The following is a 21,032-nucleotide window of genomic DNA, read 5'->3' on the forward strand; positions in this document are numbered from 1 at the left end:
TAGTGGACAGCAACATCAAGTTCACTCGGGAGGATGACAAGAGGAAATATTCTGACCTTCTTGGACTGTGAGGTACACATTGAAGATGACAGAAGCATCAACCTTGAAGTGTACAGAAAACCCACACACACAGATCAATATTTACTCTTTGATTCTTATCACCCGCTGGAGCACAAGCTGGGGATTATCATAACCACAAAAAGATGCAGAAAAGACAGAGGAAAAGAACAATAAACAGAACAACATTGTTATTCCTAACGTTGCAGGGTTATGTGAAAAATTTAGGAGGATTTTCAGCAAAAACAGCTTCCCTTTGCACTCCAAGCCCAGTAACACTCTGAAGCAGAAGCTTGTCCACCCTAAGGACAAAAAATCCAGACATAGGCAGAGCAATGTAGTGTATGCAGCAAGGAATGCGTAGACCTGTAGAATGGGAAAACAGAACAACCGCTTCACAATCGTATGGCACAACAACGGAAAGCCAACTCCTTAGGTCAGGACTCAGCAGTCACAACGAGGAACACTAATTCGAGGACAGCAATGTACACATTGTGGCCAGAGAAGACAGATGCTTTGAGAGAGAAGTGAAAGAAACCATCAACGTCAGACTGGAATGACCTTCATTGACCAGAGGAGGTGGTCTAAGACACCATTTATCAGCCACTTACAATGCAGTCGTGAGACACCCCCCCCCAGTCAGCTTAACACCCATTCACATCATGATCTGTGACCATAACGTCTCACATGATGTCTGGGTGGGTCAGTGACTCACATGTGATCTCGACGACTCTCAAGGAGTCCACACCAGTCAGTTCGAACTGAAGAAGCCTTTTTGGATGAGAGGTGAAACGCCTTCAAGAACCTCAAAAAAGTCCAGATGCCTTGGTAAAGCACTTACAAATGTAGACAGATAAGTATTTCACATGCCAATTAGCCTGGTTTTTTCATATTCTCACTTGGCTTGGCATGTCACAGTCACAGTTACAAAGACTTTAACAGACAGGATTCACTGCAGCAGCAAGTTGTTTAAAAAGAAACTTCACACAGAAAGACAGTTTTCTTTGACTCCTAGGAGGATAACTGTTATTTCCCTTTGGTTAAATTCACAAAATTTCCTATTTTTGGTATTTCAGGCACTCTTTAACAACATTTGTAATTGTTTTTAATATTAATTAACTTTATCTGTAGCATTGAGTGTCAAGTAACAAATGTTCACACTAAGACTTAGTTTTTTAGTTATTCTGTAATCAGATATTGACCAATTTAAATTATTAATTTGTATTTTATTTAAAATGTATGTGAGTTTATGCTGTTTGTGTTAAGACAGCTTTAAACACAGACCTTTTTTTTAAATTTGTTCTTCTTTTTTTTTATTCTTTTTGTATCCAGTAAACTGCCCTAACTGTAACTTGAGGTTAGGTTACAAGCAAACATTTTATGAAAATACATTTCTTGTTAGAATAGAAAAATCACAATAACAATATTAAAAGTGTTCACCTTTGCTTAACACGTTTTAAACAACTTAGGTGATGAACACTGGTAGAAATAGTGTGCGCTCTGGGCAGTAGCAAACTGTTTTTTTACGGCAGCACACCGAGATTATTTCCTCGACTATGCCAGTTTGGTGTCTTGGTGACTCGCTGTGCGCCCTGGTGGGAAGAGAGGCACAGTAGAGGGTTTGGTGACGCCAGTCTAGCGGTGTACTAAAAATGAGTGCGGTCAACAGACCCTTTTATTTATATTTACGTAATATTTCCACGTTCATTATATGTTTTTCAACCAGCTGAGATGTGAAAACCCAGAAATGCAGATTCATGAAAAATGATAGATCAATAAAACTTCTTTGTCCAATAATAATTCCCTTAGGACTGTCCCTTCTTGCCAGTCCTCCCCTAGTGTTTTTGATAGAGACATAAGGTAACCAGGACAAAACTAGGCATTTCATCTTCTTTTTAACGATCTGGCCTGGAACAAACATTTTTAATTACAGTACAAGTAATTGTGTGTCTGTGATCACCAACATAATGTAATAGAGATTTGGGAAATAAATTGTGGTTGTCCTAGAAAGAAATTACTTTAAAAAATCCTAATTTATTTGTCGATCATACCAGATCATGTTTATGTTGCAATATGTAAAATAGTCAAGTCTAACTGAATGGAACTTTACAAATAATGTCATAAATAAAAAAATGACACAGGATGAAAAAAAACTCATTTTTATTCATGGCACAACCATGGTATTGAACTGGAAGTTGTTACTTTACACTGTAGATCACTGTGATGACAAATAAAATTGGGCACTATTACACACAGAAAACATGATGACCAACTGGATCTTCAACTTGTTCAGCGACATCATAGGATTCCTAAACTGTCCGTGTGTCATGATTGGATGAGTGATGAATTAGTGAATGTGATTAACCATGATTGTTACAGGCTCTGTTATGCCCACCCATAATTAGCAACCATGACAGTGGGGCTGGTATTGTTTTCACCTTGAGAGTCAGTCTGTGTGTGTGTGCCATCATGGCAAAATGTGGTTCTGGAGATACCTACTGTAGCGGGAACTACCACAGAGGTGGTTTTGAGTACTTCAGCAGGTCTTAGCTCTGTCTGTGTGCCTTTTTGTTTGTGGACAGATTTTGTCACTGCAACAGCGTCACAACCGTTCAAAATGCAGTGACAAAACGGTGCAGGTGTGTAGCTGAGAGCAAAATGAAGGTCGAGTTCGAAGATGTGTGTGGTCCGAGCAAGGGCACCTGTAGTACAGGGGTTAGAAGTAGAGAAAGGGCCATTGACATTCTACCTAAAATGTGCTTGACTTTCGGTGGTAACAAAAAACATTCACAATCAATATTGGCTATGACATTACCAATCACATAACATTAACAACTTGCTATATATTTGTACATTATACGTATAGTCCATTGGTCTCAGATCCAGTCTTTATTTATGTTTCTTAAAACAAGAAACAGATTCTGCTGATGTGGTCAGATAATTCCACATGTTGCAGTGCAGTTCTTTTTTCTCAGAAAAAATTTTCAGAACATTGAAACTGGGCAAAATGGAGGAAGATCACTGCACTAATACTATGACAATTACACATGATTATAATGGAATGTCGGAACATTTTTATTTGTTTTGGAAACAGGTAAAAAAATTTCATATAGGTTTTCTTGCTTTTAGCTGTTAGCTTTTGCGATTGTGTCCTTTATTATGTTCCACATTACAAGTGTGGCTTTTATTGCTTCTAGCCTGTTGATATGCACAACACTTCAAATCAGTCTGGGAGTGAAAGAGCATCTCTCATGCAGTGAATGAAAATATATACTAAGCCAACAAAAGGGGGCTGCAGGGGGCACCATTCTTTAAATTGTACATTTAATGGATATTTCACCTGGCAGAGGTAAACAGTATTCCTCTGAGGAATGTCAGGTTCATCACATTGAAAATGGAAATGGTACTCCCCTTTCCCATTTTCCCATGTTTGTTTTTGGTCTCAGCTCTGCAGCGTCTGCAGGGGTGAAATCCTGTTGACCTAATAGGCTTATAAGATAATATCACTTTGTCTTCCTCTCTCTTGTCCTTGCTCAGTGCTTGGTGTTTGAAGACGCTCCCAACGGCGTGAAGGCAGCACTGGCTGCAGGGATGCAGGTGGTGATGATTCCTGACGACAACCTAGACCCCAGCCTTATCCAGGATGCCACGCTGCAACTCAGGAGCATGGAGGAGTTTTGGCCGCAGCTCTTTGGCCTGCCAGCATACGACTGAGCCAGAAACTAATCTAAAACCAAACCATATAATTAGTTCTTTGTGTCGACGACAGTGACGATCGAGTAGAAAAACAAGCTGATTGATTTCCTGCATTTCTTACCATGTTGTGGGTGAATACTGATGTTTTTTTTTTTCTTGCTAGTTAATGACATTCAGCTGTTTTCTGACAGATGAGACATCACATCAGTGAACAAGACCTTTAAGCTGTTATACCTCCGGCCAATTTATTAGCGATCAATCTTGTGACTCGTTTTTGAAAGCTTTCTTGATGTATTACACATATTTTGTCACTCAACCTTAGTTGTGTCCGGATATTTAGATATCAGAGATTTTTAAATATTTGCATCCTAAACTTCTGCCACCATCTTTCTACAATGGTAGTGACAAGAAAGTCATTTGTACTGCCTAAAAAGTTAAAAAACTTCATTGTACTGTGCTGGAGGCAGAAAAATCAGAGATCCCAAAACTGACTTACTGTATGTTTAGCAAGTGCAGTTTGTAGATCATTTGTCCAACTGTTGACATTTGCATTGTCTTACATTATCAAACATCAAATCATGTGCTGTAGTTGCTCAGACCCTCTGATTTTAAAAAGCTCCACTGTCATTGGCTGTTTTGCACGGTCAATCATAAGTATACATTTTCAAATGAAGTGAGCGTTTATGCTATGGCTGGGTATCGTTCAAAACGTTTCCATTTACAATATGGTGCTTGTGTTTTGGTTAAATTAGAGACATATTCAATTTTTCCGTACTTTGCATTTGCAAATCAAAAAAAGATCTAGACAGGTTAAAAATCAAACTGAATTTGGTTAGACGTTTTTTTGTGTCTAGGTTACATTAAATTATTTGTTCAAGAGCATTTTAGCAACTCCGTTTCAATGTGTCTCTCAGACCTGTTTCATATTGAAATATGATTATTTAAAAGCTGTTGAGACATTACAGTAGATACTGTATATTTAATGTAGCCTAGTGTTCTGCTACCTCAACCAGACCTGAGCTTTGCACAGCAACATGGCCCAATCCCAACCCAAGACCTGAAGCTTTGCTAAGACCTGTTGGGTTTTTGTTAGATTTCCGCCGTTTTGTGCCTGAAGCTTCAGGTCTTGGGTAGGGTTCGGGTCTCAAAAATGGTACCGGTCAGGTTCAGTCTGGTTCAGAGCTTAAAGATACTGGTATGGGCTGTCAAATCAGGTTTCACTAAACAAATCAAATTTTTGTCCTTGAAATAGTGAGTTTGCTTGTACAAACATTTTGATGGGTTTTGTTTTAGGTTACACTAAGGTTATTTTTTTTAAGCCTTAGAAATGAAGATTGTTGTTTGCATGTAGTTCTATTATTCTGGTAACATTGTTTCAGAATTAAGTGCTGCATGTCATACCACAGTAACCATTTTTAGCTGGTCATTTTTTCAATCAGAAAACATTGTCTGGTCAAAGTAGGCGGCTCTTGAACACACACAGTGGATCAGTTTTGAATTGCCAAAGACACGACTCTTCTCCTCAGTGTAATCCACTAAAGAGGCTGCAAATTGTCTTCACTCTTTTTCATCTCTGCTCATGTCTGCCTCTGCACTTACGACAATACAAATGTACCCCTTCGTCTTGCCGAGCAGGCTTTAACGGAGGGCCCACTGGAGGAGCCTGGTGGCACAGCTCCCTCAGGCCGCTGAAATAGGATTTCACTACTCTCCCATCCACTTCCCCTCCATGCCTTCCTGGCCCATCATCCTCAAGGAGGGGGTAATCCCCTCAACTGCTTTTTTTATTCTTTTCCTTCTCACACACTCATCACTCTGTAGTTTTACATATCATTCACCCTCTCCTGGCTTGAAAGTGTGGTTCATTTCTTTGTGTGTGTACATGTTTGGCTTACAGTCTTATCACTCTATGATTAAAGTGTTAAAATGAACGTCTTTATTTTAATTTAGATTATAAATTGAATGAACATGACACCAGATCAGGCACCAGAAGGACTTCATCCACATGATTTCAGATTTAATCAGGCTATAGGTTATTTTCAGACATATTGCATATGTTTTTTTCAGGACCTTAAAATGTTCAAGGAATTTAACTCATGAATGTACAGCAGACGGGCTGCTTCATTTTTAATTTATTTGAGAATTTAATACAAGTCATATAGCTTTAGTAAACTTGTCACGTACAGTGTATAGTCAGATGAGGACCAATTATACACAGTCACTGCAGAGATTACTGTAGTGCTGCTGAAAGAAGCACATCAAATATAAGACAAGGTCACTTCCTGTTTATGGTTTCATATTAAGCACCCACAATTTACAGAAAAAGGTAAGATAACAGAAAAATTACCTGAAATTATTCCTCAGTAATAGAAAGTAGTAAAAAGTGTGTCACAAAGTATTTGTGTTAAATCCGTTTTAGTGTTACTGTCCACTATCTACTGCGCTCAACAAATATGTTGTCTGGGGACATACAAAGAGGAAACTGCATACTAAAATGAATGTTACTTTGGACGATACCAACTGTTTGTCTAACTCAGACTGCTTTTTAACGAAAACTGAATGTTCAGGATGGCATGACTGCATACACTGTGTTTGGAAAGCCTTGAGTGGATGCAAATTCACCTCGGGTGTCATCTACGTATACGAGTTGAAAGGGTTTCATTTTAAGTGAAAAATCTGAACTTATCTCAAGTCTTTATGAATCTACACATGCTTCCCGCGGATCCTGGAAAAGTCTTAAAAAGCATTTAATTCATTAATCTAAAAATAAACCCCTAATTGGTATCAAAATCACCTAAATCAGTCTTTTTGTTAAAAGTCTTAAAAATGCTGAGACGTGGGAAGTAGAATTCTCTGAATCTTTTTTTTCTGGCATTGCAATTTAAAATGTCAAAATAATCGGTAACATCTATTTGCTAAATAATTTAAAGAATGCTTTCTCGCATTAACATCACATAGATAAGGATAGCAGAACAGACAACACTCATACTGTTTGTGGCTGGAATGCTAAGAGCAGATGCACTGTCTGCTAGCTAGCGCTTTTATTCACCCAAGATTTTGTGGCATTGCTGAGACCAATACCATGCAATACGATACGAGTCACGGTGTATGTTGTGCAGGAAGCGTTTCCAGGCATGGCAACGAATAAAATGGCAAAAACTAAAGAATAATACCAATCAAGCACAAAGTAATTGTTCATAGTCTTCAGACAGTGCAAAAAAAACAATTTTAAGCCTTTACTATATGGGCTACTTGATCAAGTAGCAGTACTAGGGAGTCTGAGCTCCGGTCAAGCACTCAGTGATTCGGAGAACATATTTTTTGAACAAATCTTTTCAATTAACTGATTCTAGTGATTCGGGACTATAAAAAAACATTGGTAGTGTTTGCGGTGACAAAACACCGGGGCAGGAGCTGATCATTGGCACTCCAGACAATGACTGTGATTCAACCGGAATCCATCAGTAGCACATTTCTGAAGCATCTGCGCCGTTCCACTAAAAATACGCACATAGTCTATGTTTTTTTATTTTCAAGGAAGCTGCGTCAAGCCGCATAGAGCAGATTAAGCTGGGCAGGAAGTCAGACACAGGAAAGGCACAGAGCACCTGGTCAATTTTCAAAATAGTCTATCATATATCACCTCGCTAGATCAATATTTTAACCGGTGGCACCAGGCCAGAAGTCATGGGTAGCCAACTTATTTATTGTAGAAACTCAAAAATCCAGGAAAAATGACCAAATCAGCATGTCAAAAAAATCAGGCAGACAAAACACTCCACTTCTAAAACATTTCCAGTGGAGTATGAAGCTGTGCAGAGGACAGAACAAAACCACGTTGCAGACGTGACGTCTTAGACCTCCCCCTCCAGTGGAACCCGGGGTTATGTCGCGCAGCGTTCCCGGACTCGGAAGTTGATTTTAAATTTCATTCCAAGTGGTATTTAAAAACTCTTAAAAAGTCTTGAGTCTAACTTGCCTTAAGCTGTAGGAACCCTGCCACACGAACATCCAAAAACAAAAAGAAAAAAAGGGAGACTGGAGGAATACAATAGTTCCTGGTGAGTTCTGAACAAACCTTGAATGCAACATTTTTTCAATTTTTTTACACAACCAACCAGATTTTCATTAACGTTTCCTCTTTCACTGTATGCTATGTTTTTTAACAAGAGAAAAGTCCAAATGCTGCTGCGAAGCTTGATGACAACCACTTAAACAATAGATAATAACTTTAACTTTACTTAAAGTCAACTGTAATTTTCTGTTGCTATATTTCACAAATTCATTGTTAGGTTTCCAGATATTGTAAATGCCCTGATGTGATTTAATGTGGGCTTGAGTCTCACTTCTGCTGCCATCGAACATGTTTACCTGGGTTTTTGTCTGTATTTCGATAGATTGTGAGTACTTGAAAGTGCATATCTATGCATATAAATATCGTCTACAACATGGATGCCTGCATCACTGATGCCTCTCTGCATGTAGTTTTCTTTGAAATTGAAATCCAGCTTGTGAAGAGTGTTGTCGAGCTTGGCATCTTTCTTCTCATTTGTGCATGCTCTGACCCATTTCAAGATAATGGTTTCCAGCTGAGGGCAAAAATCTTTTTTCAGACTGGCTTTTTGTCATACTTAAAACAGCTACCTTTAGGCACTTTGGCTAGGTGACTATACAGTGGATCAGCCATCCAAATGCCCCCACATATCAGTGTGTCTCTGACCATTCCTGTTATAAACTCCATAAGAGTGCTTGAGGCTACGCCCTATATACTGTTTTTCAAGAGAAAAAATACATTTGCATTCTTTCCCATCTCTACCAGTCACCCTTCTCTTTTATCCTAGCCGCAAACCTTTTCAACTTTAATTCTGCCTGTGAGTGAAGAGGGCAGGAGAGAGAAGGGGAGCGGCTGCAAAGATAGCTCCCTGACATGTTTCCCAGGCCCCTGTCCTCGTCTGTGTTCACGACTGATAGGCGAGAGTGGCTGTGGGACACATTCATCTTCAATGTCAGGTTTTATGTTCGGATTTTATCAGAGCTCAGAAAGCAGCTCCTCTACAGGCAAAGTTTAAAAACACTGTAGCCAGGGAGAAACATTGTATGGATGACCTCGTTTTAAACATTAAAGCAATTTTTTTTTCCGTCTTAAGGGCCTGCTGAACAGTCCCTACAACTGAATGTGGACAGAGCAGGGGGGGGAAGCTTATTGGATAATGCAGACAGGTTCTGTAAATTTCCTTCAATCTAGACCTAGACATGCGGCATCAAAAGATACTGACTGCATGTCACATCTTTGAGGAGGTGGGGAAGCAGTATTTGTATTTTTTTCAGGGAATTTGGAAAGAAAAGTCCTCACCTTACTGAAGGAAATGAGAGATTAAATATACAGGGGATTCGGTATTATAGTCAGGAAATCCACTGAAGCAACAGTGATTTAGATATTTTAATTGATTTGTCTGACAGAAATGGTTATAATCCAAAAGTTTGCCTCTACTCGACAGTAGTTCTGCATATGCCAACTTCTTTGTGTTAATAGTCTTATGAAAATCCTCCTTTTCTTTTAAAGACTTGGCCAAAACAAATAACTCCACTATGTACAAGGTGGCAGAACTTCAGATATTTTTCTCTATTCTCGACACTAAGCAAAAGCATATCTCAAGACTGCATATCTCCACAGCACAGGCCATGGCTGAATTGCCAAGAAGGGTAGAGCAAAGAAGAATGCCAAGATCTGATGGAAGTAGTTCTGCTGGATGCCATTTTGTATTCCGCTGCCAAAGTGTGCAACCTCGACTTGAACCAAAAGGGATTTTATGGAGATGAAGATATCGAAGGCCTCTGACCGCTAGAAGCACTATGTCTGTTATGAGACAGGATGCAGACACTGTGCTTTCTGCTCTTGCTCTGAGACTCAATGCTTCCTCAGTGATGCAAATAGACCTCATGTTTTATTCAGCTTCGAGTGATGAGAGAATAAATTTGATTACAGAAGCAGGTGATAGTGAGGACAATGTTGGGGAGAGATTTGAATACAAAGAGTTTAACGTACAATTAAGGCCAGACAATATCAGATTAACATATTCTGTCTATTGGTAGTTTGGGGGTTTGATATCATGGAATAATGAAATTTATCCAATTGTTTTTGTTTTATATTTGGGCAAGGCACATTGTAGTTAGTTGACCTAAAACATACACCACCTCTGAAACGCATGGGATTGAAAACTGATTCTTTTCACACATCAAGATGGAGCCTCACTGGGAGGGTGTATTGCACACAGAGATTCAACCTTCACCTAACATCCAACTAAAAGGTAGAGGAGATAAGACAAGATTGCACCTAGGAAGAAATCCACTCTGATTTGCACATTTTAAATCAGTTGTTTCATGTTGCGCCAAGGGACCATTTGTGTCACCACCATGTTCAGGTCGTCAGAAGAGGCTAACTTCAAGAGGAGGTTCTGAAGAGATACCAGAGACGGCCACCTCTACAATGGCTGGTCTGGAGGGTTAAGAAGTTTAGGGGATCAAAATAGCCAAAGGTCGGTGTTAGGATTAAGAAAAACCTATTAACCCACGGCAAAGCACTGCATTATACAACTCCAAGTAACCCTAATCCCTTACCCTATCCAACGTCCAGGTAGGCTAGGGAAACAAATGTGTCTTTTGAGTATGAATGGAGAGTATGAAGTGTAAGAAAAAATGACTTACTGTTGAACTTTTTGTTACTTGTCAATTAATAGATCATCATGCTGCTGCCAGTGTTGGTGTTCTCTTTCTATTTGAATCTGTTTGATGTAGGTTTAATCATCCTGGGGGCTATTCTGGAAAGATTAATTTATGCACATTGGGTTCAGGTACGTTTTCCAGCCTAAAAATGGCTCAATCTGACATATGTGGGTGGGTAAGGAGGAATATAACTAATCAGAATGCCCCAACAGTAAGACTTTTCTGAATATTTTGCCTTCTAGTACCTAATTTCACACCATATGCAGCATTCTCTTTGATGCTTTGGACACCACAGTTGTAGACATTCTAGATCCTGCAAGTCTTTCTCTGGCCCCCTCAACATCTAATCAATGGATTGGCACAAAATTTTATACAGACATTCATGGTTCCCAAATGGTGTATCTTAATGTCTTTAGTAATCCCCTGAATTTTCCTCTAATGTCACCATGAAATTCATATTTGCGATTTTGAGGACATGTGAACAGATCAGCAACTATTAGCTGTATTGCCATGAAATGCGGAACGGACGTTGGTGTTCCCCTCTGAATGAAATGTTATAAATTTGGTTAACTCTTTTTTATATAGCACCATAATCAAAGTTAAATGTCAGTTTGTCCAATACTTTGGTTTATGACCAAATACCTGCAAAAACACTGACAATCCCATCCGCCTCAGCTCTACTTGACAGTTTGGGTTTGACGATAATTAGCAAATGTTAGAATGCTGACACACTAAACTAAGATAGCGAACATGAATTTGTAGGAAACATAACTAGAACTGGATTACATTTTCTACAATAAAGCATATAAGTATATGTTGTTAATTTACATATTTATCAAGTTGCAAATACGTTGAACCCAACATATGAGTAAAATGGTCACTAACAACATATTTGCTTTCTTTTTTTCTATTTGTAGTGACTCCAGCATTATTAAACTTTTTTATGGTTCCGTTTAGACTCTCACAGAACTTGGTTAAGGTCAGGGAAAAATCCTGGTCTGGTTTAATACAGAAAAAGATCAAAGTGACTTCAGACCTAACCTGTTTATTTACATTTAACCAAAACCACCGTCTTTCCTGAACCTTAACTAAAGTGCTTTTGTTGCCTAAACCACAGTCAGAAGCCTTGGATCTGAACCCCATTCTCTCATGTGACAGCTGTGCATCTTGTATGCCTGCCATCCACCCAAACCACCTCCCTGTGCCTCTGCTGCTGTTAATTAATGTAGCACTGTATTCATTCAGAAAATATGTTGCTTCTGAACATAATTCAACAAGAGATTATGTTTCCTACAAAACTTATTTGCTGTTTCAATTTAGTTGCATAGAAATGTCATTTCTAGGAGACAGGGTTTTTCTCCAGGCTAACCAGAAGGCCCAATTTTATTTATTTCTTTTACTAAAATTACCCCATCAAACATTCATAATATTGTATGCTTTTATTTTGAGCCTATACTGGTCTGATGAATTATTTATGGTTGGAATTGATTCGTGACTTAATTTTTAATCACATCTATATCACAGTCACATCTATGTATTCCACCTTACTTCGCACTTCTTTGACACAGCCAGTGTTAATCTTGAAGGGAATAGTCATTTTGGTATGCCTCAGCAGACCTTCTGCCTCAGCTACAATATCACACTGTGGCCCATCATCGCTGTTCTTTCAAAGATTCTCTGATATGGAGGGTTCGACAAGAGTCAATAGTGATCTAATGTAGAAAGGAAAATGTAAAGTAAAAGGGAGCCTACTAATACTTTACATGGGCTTGTTCTGTGAAGAAGAACAGTAATAAACGAGTTAACAGAGCATCAGCATCCCATTTCCACAGTCCTCACACTCTCTTCAGTCCCCTCTCTGTTTCTTTTTATCTCTCGCTGTTAATCTTCTCCTCTTTTGAAGCATACACTATGTGGCTTAAAGCTTCTATTGAACCCAGTAGAATGTGTGCGAACAAGTGTTCCACAAAATGCTTCTTCCATCCCCGTACATCAGCAGAGCGCCATGAGGATGACAGGTGCAGCCTTCCACTTCACAGACACGCCTCCCTGTTACAGCTGCAACAAAAGGAAATTAAATATAAATGTATACACTTGAGAGAATACCACAGTTTCAAGTAAAGCAAATGATGCAGTAAAGGTCATCTAGGTTCAATAAAAAGTGCCTCAGGCTTCACGGTTAACACATCAGAAGAGCTAGTCACCCCTGATTTCCTGAATCATGTATGTGGGCATCATTCTAAGGTAATAGGAGCAACATTTCAATCTTACAGCAGAATCTGCAAAACATTAAATACATAAAATGTCTCTGTGTACCTCAGACCAGTTTTCTTCTCCTTAGATGTCATTATGTGTGTGCAACACGAAGCTACTATGTGTGTCTGTATGTAGATTTACACCAGGAGTAGCCTGGTGTACGCATCTGATGTTGTCGGAAATGATCTAAACTGATACTTTTTTTCTGTGTTCATTTGTTTGCTGATGCTATTAATGCTCTTGATCTACGAGTAAGTTTGGCTACTCACAATTTTCCTAAGTAACATAATACTTGAACAGTGTATCTAAATTAGCATAAATTATCATTGGGAATATTTGTGTTTGAACACCACTTCTAAACATGTAGGTCTAAACTGAGTCCAAATAAAAGCCATAAAGCTATATATATAGCCATGGTGGAAATCAATAATAGAAATAGAATTGGGGGTATGATTGTATGATTCATACAATCATACCCCCATACCACCATAGGAAAAGTCAGAGGACCAGCAAAGTCAGTAGGAATCATCCCCAGGGAACCATGAAATGGAGTTTAAGCAATTTAATCAAATGATCGTCGAGATCCACTCACTACTACTGGGTAGGGACTCCCTTTGCACATCATCAGGAACAATACTCAGATGGGCTGTGGCTTTCACGCCATGATTGATTGGTATTAGGGGGCAAAAAGTGCAGCATTCCCCACGCCATTACACCACCATCAGCTTGGACTGTTGACACAAGGCAGTTTGGGTCCACGGATTAATGCTGTTGACACCAAATTCTGACCCTACCACCTGTGTGCCTCAGGAGAAATCCAGGTTTATCAGACATGGCTGCGTTTTTCCAGTCTTCAACTGTCCAGTTTTGGTGAGCCTGTGCCCACTGCAGCCTCAGATTTCTGTTTTTGGCTGACAGGACCATTCTGCTGTTATAGTGCATCAGGTTGGATGTGTTGTGCATTCAGAGATGCTTTTCCTGCTCAATACAGTTATAAAGAGTGGTTATCTGAGTTACTGTAGTCTTTCTGTCAGCTCCAACCGGTCTGGCCATTCTCCTCTGACCTCTCTCATCAACAAGGTGTTTCCATCTGTATATGTTTTATATGTTTTTTGTTTTATACACCATTCTGAGTAAACTCTAGAGACTGTTGTGTGTGAAAATCCCAGCAGATCAGCAGTTTCAGAAATACTCAAACCAGCCTGTCTGTTATCAACAATCATGCCACGGTCAAGTCACTGGGATCACATTTTTTTCCCCATTCTGATGTTTGATACGAACATGAAATGAAGCTCCTGACCTTATCTGCAGAATTTGATGCATTCCACTGCTTCAACGTGATTGGCTGATAATTGCATGAATAAACAGGTGTACAAGTTTGCCTAATAAAGTTTTCAGTGAGTGTATTTCAGTCTGTACCACAGTGGCTGCCTGCTGACCAATTTGGCATCCTTACAGCCATGCCACTACCATGGCTATAAAAAAGAATATTACATTTGCATCTGTTCAGAGCACATTATCTGTTCATATGAAAATCCTCTATTCATTTTCAGTTACATTCCTATACCAATAGCAATTGCAATATTCCCCAACTTGATGAGGTATGACATTGACAGGGCAGAGGGAACTATTTCTTCCTGAAAAAAAGCAAAGGTCACCTTTCTTTCATCGCATCTTTCAAGTGTGATGAACCATAAACTAATGTTACTACAACAATTTTACAATGCTCATACTCCAACATGCTAATGGCTTGAAAACACCCTCGATTTTACACTAGGATTAATATCAAATCATTTGACACATGACTGATTATCTTCCTATCTAACGAGCAGGAGACCCTCCATTTACAAGCCCTTGTTGTAAAGCAGCCATTAATGACCCATGCTCCAGGCCTCCCTCGGGATCCTAATGGACAGTGAGGGATGCCCTTTGTCCCTCCATTTAAATGGTCATATCATTGCTCTGCTGAGTGGCCAGGAAAGGCACCTCAGAGCTCTGTCAGTCGGTCTCAGAGCCCTGCTCTGATAAGGCACTGAGCGGGAGGCAGGCGCTCTGGGGGCTCTGGTCAATGGAAGTGTTTCTCTTCCAGGCCATCACCTGCGAAGATGTCTATGGTATAGAGCTAATGGGCAGGTTTCGTTGTTGAGATAGTGAACATTTTCTGCTCATTACATTTGTGATTTTTGCAGTTTTAGGCAATAAAAAAAAGAAAAATTTCTGCCACCTGCCTGTGGGAGCATTTCACTAATGACATCTATAGGGTCACTAGCGGCACGCGGTATGGAGGACCGTTACTTCATGGTATGCTGGATGCAAGTGATTACAGGTAATGTTGTGTTTTCCGGTTTGTCCTCATGCTGGCACTGTTATCTCACTGTTACTACTACTATGAATAAATACAGACATCATCATGGTGCAGCACCTGGGTGTCACATTTATTGCAGAGCAGCATTGCCTTTGATAATGAAGAATTTTGATGACAGCAGTTCTGCGACTGAAGATGTACCTGAGACTGCTGATGATGAGGAATACATTTTTGTGCCATTCATGAGTCAGATCATTTAAAGCAGAACTGGAGCGTGAGAATGATGAAGCTAACGCCCACGCAGGCACGGGGAGAACACGCAAACTCCACACAGAGAGGCCCCAGCCGGCCACAGGGGTGGAAGTAACGATTTACATTTACTCTTGTTACTGTAAAAAAGTCTTTTTTGTGTACTTTCTTTTGGGAGTATTTTTAAAATCAGTAATTTCACTCCTAAGTATTTTATCAACTTCAGTATTTTACTTTGCCACATTTATAATCAAAATCGTTACGGTAGAAACAAAAGTCACATGAAGAAATTATGATCAACCATATGAGAAGGCAACAAATGAAAAGAGCCAAATCCGCAGCTGCAGTAGAGCAGAAGCTGCTGGTGAGTCTGCAGCATCATGGCCTGTGGCTGCTGGAAGGCAGAGCTCCATGTTTAGAGAGGATCTGCTCTTAGCTCACGGTCTACGTACATGTTCTAAATGTTTACATTCATTGCCTAAGCACCAGAGGGTGTGTAGGGTGCAAACCTCAGCATGGACAGCATTACCTCAGCATAGATAAAAAAAGGTTGCATCTACCTTAATTAATCACTGATTTAACGCACCACCCGGCAACCACGGCACGTCCTAAATTAAAAACACGTGCCATGTTGTGTGACAAACGTGCATTCTTTTAGCAATGTTCCTTCAGCTGTGGATCCTTCAGCTATGACTTGTACATTCATCTCTACCATCAGTGAGGTTTGCACCACCTTTCTGCGGTTTTTGATACCCCTGTTGCTGCAGGGCTCATTCAGCTCAATGTTGAAAACCTGGCGGAGCGCAGTGAGACCAGAGGCTGAGTGGACTGGTCATATTTTGCATTGAGAATGAACTAGGAGAGAAGTTGGATTTAGAGCAGATTGTGGAGGACTTTGCAGTGCACAAGACACACAGAGAGAGGTTCAGACAGGTCTGTGCATCAAATGACAAGGAAGAGCATCAACAACTACTGTGTTGCTTAGCAACGTAGCTTTTTGTCTATGTTTGTCAGCTGCAGCCTCTGTGGTGTTTGTGTCGTCTATACATCTCAATATTTTCTTCTGCTTTATTTTCCCGTTAATGCTCTAAGAAGGGGCAGCTATTTGATTCATGTAGCTTAATATTGCTACAAAAAGTCTATGGATACCCGATGTGGTGTCCAGGTGGTAGGCTAAGTAACAGAAACACCTCTCCATATAACACAGTTCAACAGCACCACACAGTACATCCACCAAAACGATCATACAGTTGGATCAACGGCTCTCTAAAACAATTTTAATACACACTAAACATTATAACCTTCATGAAGGAGGATTTATTACAGGACTGTTTTATTAGACTGCATTAGTTTTAGCTAGTTGGACCTAATAAACTGTATATTTGTAATTATCAGTTGTATGCGAAGACTGGAAAGTGCCTGACTGGAATTTATTGGTTGTTTTCGGTGTATAAGTGACTGTGATTAGTGATTACTGTGCTCACTTATTCGTGTTTGGTAGGTGCCAATCTATGAGGCGGTACATCAAGCTGTGTATAAGATAAGACATTATAAACATGAAATATAACAGGGTACACTGAGATATATTAATGAATTTCTAACATCTGCAAATTATACTAAAAACTTCACAAATAACAGAAATATACTTTTTGTGTATTTCCTATTGTTAATAATATCTTCTGGAGAGCTTCCAAGCAATGTGTTTTTAAAATTTGGTTTGATCTACATTATAGAAGTGCCAGTTTTGCATTTAAGGGTGAAATAAAATACTGTGTAACTATAAAAATGTTCCTGTGCCTACATGAAAAAATAGGGTTAAATGAAGTTGTGTTTTCTACATTTCAACACCATGGTTAGGGACAATTAAAGACTGGATGAGTAAGTCAGACCTTGAGGACTTTTTTTAAAAGTTAAATTTTTTAAAGTAATGATAAACTCTTTTTCCTTTATAAGCTCCACCATTTTTAAAACTGAGAGTAGTTGGCAATTTCTTATCTTGGAGGTACTGTATTGGTAAATTTCCAATAACATTGGTGAACATGAGGTTTATATAGACTCCTAAGAACATGACCTTATTTGAAGGCATCAATTTTCAACCATAAACTATGACAACTATTTTGTCCAAATAATTTCTACTCAATTTCCACCTACTAGCTTTTCATCTGCATCTGGAGATCTTCATCAGTGGATGGAAAGTTTGGATTGGAATGGAGTTAAATTTACTGACTGAAACAGTGAAATGCTGTTGAAAGATAGAGAGAAAAAAAAAAGACCTCTAGTTGGAACAGGTCCAAACAATGACCCAATCCATCATGTCAATCCTCTTCAATATACCACATAGAAGTGTTATCTAATCTGATGCCAACAGAACAACTTTATTTGTCAGTGCTTTCACATACCATTACAAGTCACTGCTGAAAAATAAATTGGTTTTATGATCCGATTACAGTTAAGGTTTGGTAAGGTTTTTAGGCACAAAAACTTCTTGTTTAGGGACAGGAAACAGCTGTGGTGGTGGTGGTTAAACTAAAGGTGTTTTGTTGACCCATCAATCCAACCCAGTCTCCTCTCTCTAAGGAGTTTGTGGCTCTTTAAGGTCATGCAACTTCCTCTTTTGCATGTGATGGACAAGCAAGAGGGTGCTGTCACTGGAAAATTAAACAGATGTCATTTCTGGGCATCTGGCGACACAACTGATGCCGTCATTTTTTCTTGGGAGGAGAGGCTCTTGAGTTGACATAATTTCGTCACTTATACTGATCCCAAGGTCAAGAATGAACGTCCATGTTTACATATGAAAATCCTGCCACCACCAAAATGCATCTATGTAGTACTCATTTACTTTCTGAAACAGGTTTCCATGCCAAATTAAAATCAAATAAAACCATCAAAATTAAAGTGAAAAATGTGTCAGACAGCATCATAGACATGCCAATACAATATAAAAGGCACCGTAATTAGAAACTACTACTGAAAGTACATTAGCTACATTTGTGACTATCTGCAGTTTTAATTGATGGAGGAGGCCATAACAACAGACATTTGGATGGATTGTTGTCCACAAGAAGTTTTGGAGCCACACTGGAGCTCTATGGAATTGAATAAAATATATCAGGTGTTGGATAAACCACACAGTAATTGGCAGTAGTGGGAGACATTCGTTGTATATTTTTCACCATGTACAGTATATTGAGTAAATTAAGTTCATTCAAGTTCTTTCTCATCTTACATAATTTGCATTATTTTAAATTTTCTCTGAATTAGAATTAGTAGATTTAGAAAAACTAAAATTATTTTTGTTTTTATTACAATTCAAACAAATTTAAGTTTGAATTAGAGTTATTAGAGAATCTATAGTGCAGTATCCATGTCCTGAGGAGGCACATTATTTTTTGAGACACACCAACCAACATACTTATACTATGATTCATGGACGATAGATAATTTATAACATGCTTCAAGGAATAGATGAGCCCCTTGATCGACTTCTTGAGAAGGGGAATGATATCTGATCCAACCAGCAGAGGAGTATCAAGAGACTTGTTAATGTGAAACAAGCCCTCTGTAGTGGCTGAAGGGCTATGGTCCATTCCAAGCTTATTTTAGGACAGGAGGGTCAGATGTGAGCAAGAGGAATTTCCAGTCAAATGCGGGGGTGTGTTGCAGGGTTGCGATGGCGCATTGCTGGAGAGGTGGTGAGAACAGGAAAGGTCTATTGAGACATAGAGGTGCACCTGCTGTAAATTAACCTGAGTATGTATACTGTTTGTATGTCAGCAGGTGCAGAACAAACCAAGTCACAGTTAGACAGCCACAGATATCAGTCTGCTGGCAGCAGGACGTTCACTGTTATGTTTGTTCATTTATACATTTATAGACAGTTTGATGATCCCAAGAGGAGGAGGAGAGAGTTTCAGCACTGATGGCACTCACTTTAAATTATAGAAGGTTTGCTTTACTCTGTGACAAATAAAACAAAGATAGAAATGGAAACAAATCTCCAGAGTCCCTACTACAATAAAAGCCTGAGCAGTGTTTAAGACTATGTTGGACAGCCAAACTTGTAGTTACCCATTTCCCAGCTGGCAGGAAAATACTGGGTGGCAGAAATGAATAAAAACCCTGTCTCCTTTCATGCAGCAAACACTCTGCACTATCCTTTATAGAGCGCTATTTTAGTCCATGGGGAAATTCATGATATGCAAGGGATCTTTCCATGAAGAAAATCTTGTTTATTTAAGCCTCTATGTGTAGAAATAGACAATTTAATGCCCCCATTGCAGTTATCAAAACACTGTGGCAGATGGAAATACATACCAATATTGCAGTTTTTACTGTATTAAGTTTTTTTTTACATACATTTTCTGGGAGTTGGAAAGATGATTCACACAGAGAAATAGGGATATTATTTCTCAAAGGTACATTTGTCAGAAAAGTACCATCTAAGGTAGGTGTGCATTGTAGTGATTTCAGCTAGTCTTTATATTGCATTATTATGCAAAGGGTAATTGAATAGTTTTAATAATGTTGTAGGATTATGATATGGTTGGTCTATTCAAATGCCAAGACATTATCACCCTCATTCATTACTTTGAAAGACCAGCAGGGGTCAGTTCAGTGTTCCCATTGCTTTGCTGTGCATTCAATTGGCAGTGAGACAGTTAAAAATGTCCACAGATGAACTAATTTAAAAAATAATTGAAGCTGGAAATTAACGAAAAAGAGGCAAGGAAATTCAGGGGTAAGTAATTGGACCTTAATGTTTTTGTTCATGCTACTGTTAGCTAGCTAGCTAACTTTAAGAAGCCTAACTCAGGCTACTGAATGCAATATGTGTGTTTTATATTTATTGGCACATAATTGTATTGTAACTTTGCATGTGTGCGTGTGTGTGTGTGTGTGTGTGTGTGTGTGTGTGTGTGTGTTGTATCTCAGAAAATGACATGGATGGAGAAACGTTGGATTGCGGACTCACCTAAGCCATGGTTGGATAGCTGTTTGATGGTTCCTTCTAAAAGCAAATATAGTAAAATACTTTACAATTTGCTGGATTTATATAGAAAAAAATACAGCTAAACTAAAAGAGTAATCTCTCGTTTGTAGTTTTGTTGATTTATTTATAGAATTTTTACTACGTAAAGAAAAAATGAATTACAAATTATGCAAAAAGTCTGGCATGAACTTAAATGGCTCATCATGTACCAACTAAGCCCATGCCGGACTTTTCACATAAGTACTAATACATATTTTTCTAAGAAGTCCAAAGTTCCAAATAGGCCCACCCTATGATTAACTCTAAAATATGATTTTATTGTTTTCAAATTTAACTAAGACTTGGACTAAAAAAGCATATAAATTCATTTTGATTTATATACAAAATAGTTAATTCTCATTTCAAATCTTCTAATGTAGAATGCTTTTTACTGTACCCTTTAAGCCCGCCTTTTAAAAAAACGTAATAAAAGAAAAAAACAAACAAACAAACAACGGTTTTGAAAACATTTTATGATTTATCAGTGTTTATGAGAACATTAAATGCATCCCATGATTTGAACTCCGTATGCAAACCATACATATTGCTTTTGCAGTTCTCCACTGAATGCAGTTAATGTATTGTCTGGGCTATGCACCTAATACACCAACTCAAAAATCTCATCTTTGTTTTACAAGAAATAGATTTTTTTTTGTCCATTAAACCTTAATGTAGTGAATGTAATTTCATAAAGAAATTTCACCAAATAAATGA

The 21,032-nt window shown here is 38.7% G+C and overlaps 1 protein-coding gene across 1 annotated transcript in view; it reads left to right on the forward strand.

Moving 5' to 3' along the window:
• The window catches only part of LOC120797901 (pseudouridine 5'-phosphatase), a 46,280-nt gene extending 40,596 nt beyond the window's left edge, over nt 1–5,684 (forward strand). The window contains exon 4 of the mRNA XM_040141665.1: nt 3,595–5,684. Within this exon, the coding sequence (XP_039997599.1) occupies nt 3,595–3,771 (177 nt within the window). The 3' untranslated portion in view covers nt 3,772–5,684. The remainder of the gene's footprint in view (nt 1–3,594) is intronic.
• Nucleotides 5,685–21,032: the final 15,348 nt, after the last annotated feature.

This window comes from Xiphias gladius, chromosome 13, assembly GCF_016859285.1.
Source record: "Xiphias gladius isolate SHS-SW01 ecotype Sanya breed wild chromosome 13, ASM1685928v1, whole genome shotgun sequence".
In the NCBI taxonomy this organism is placed as follows: Eukaryota; Metazoa; Chordata; class Actinopteri; order Istiophoriformes; family Xiphiidae; genus Xiphias; species Xiphias gladius.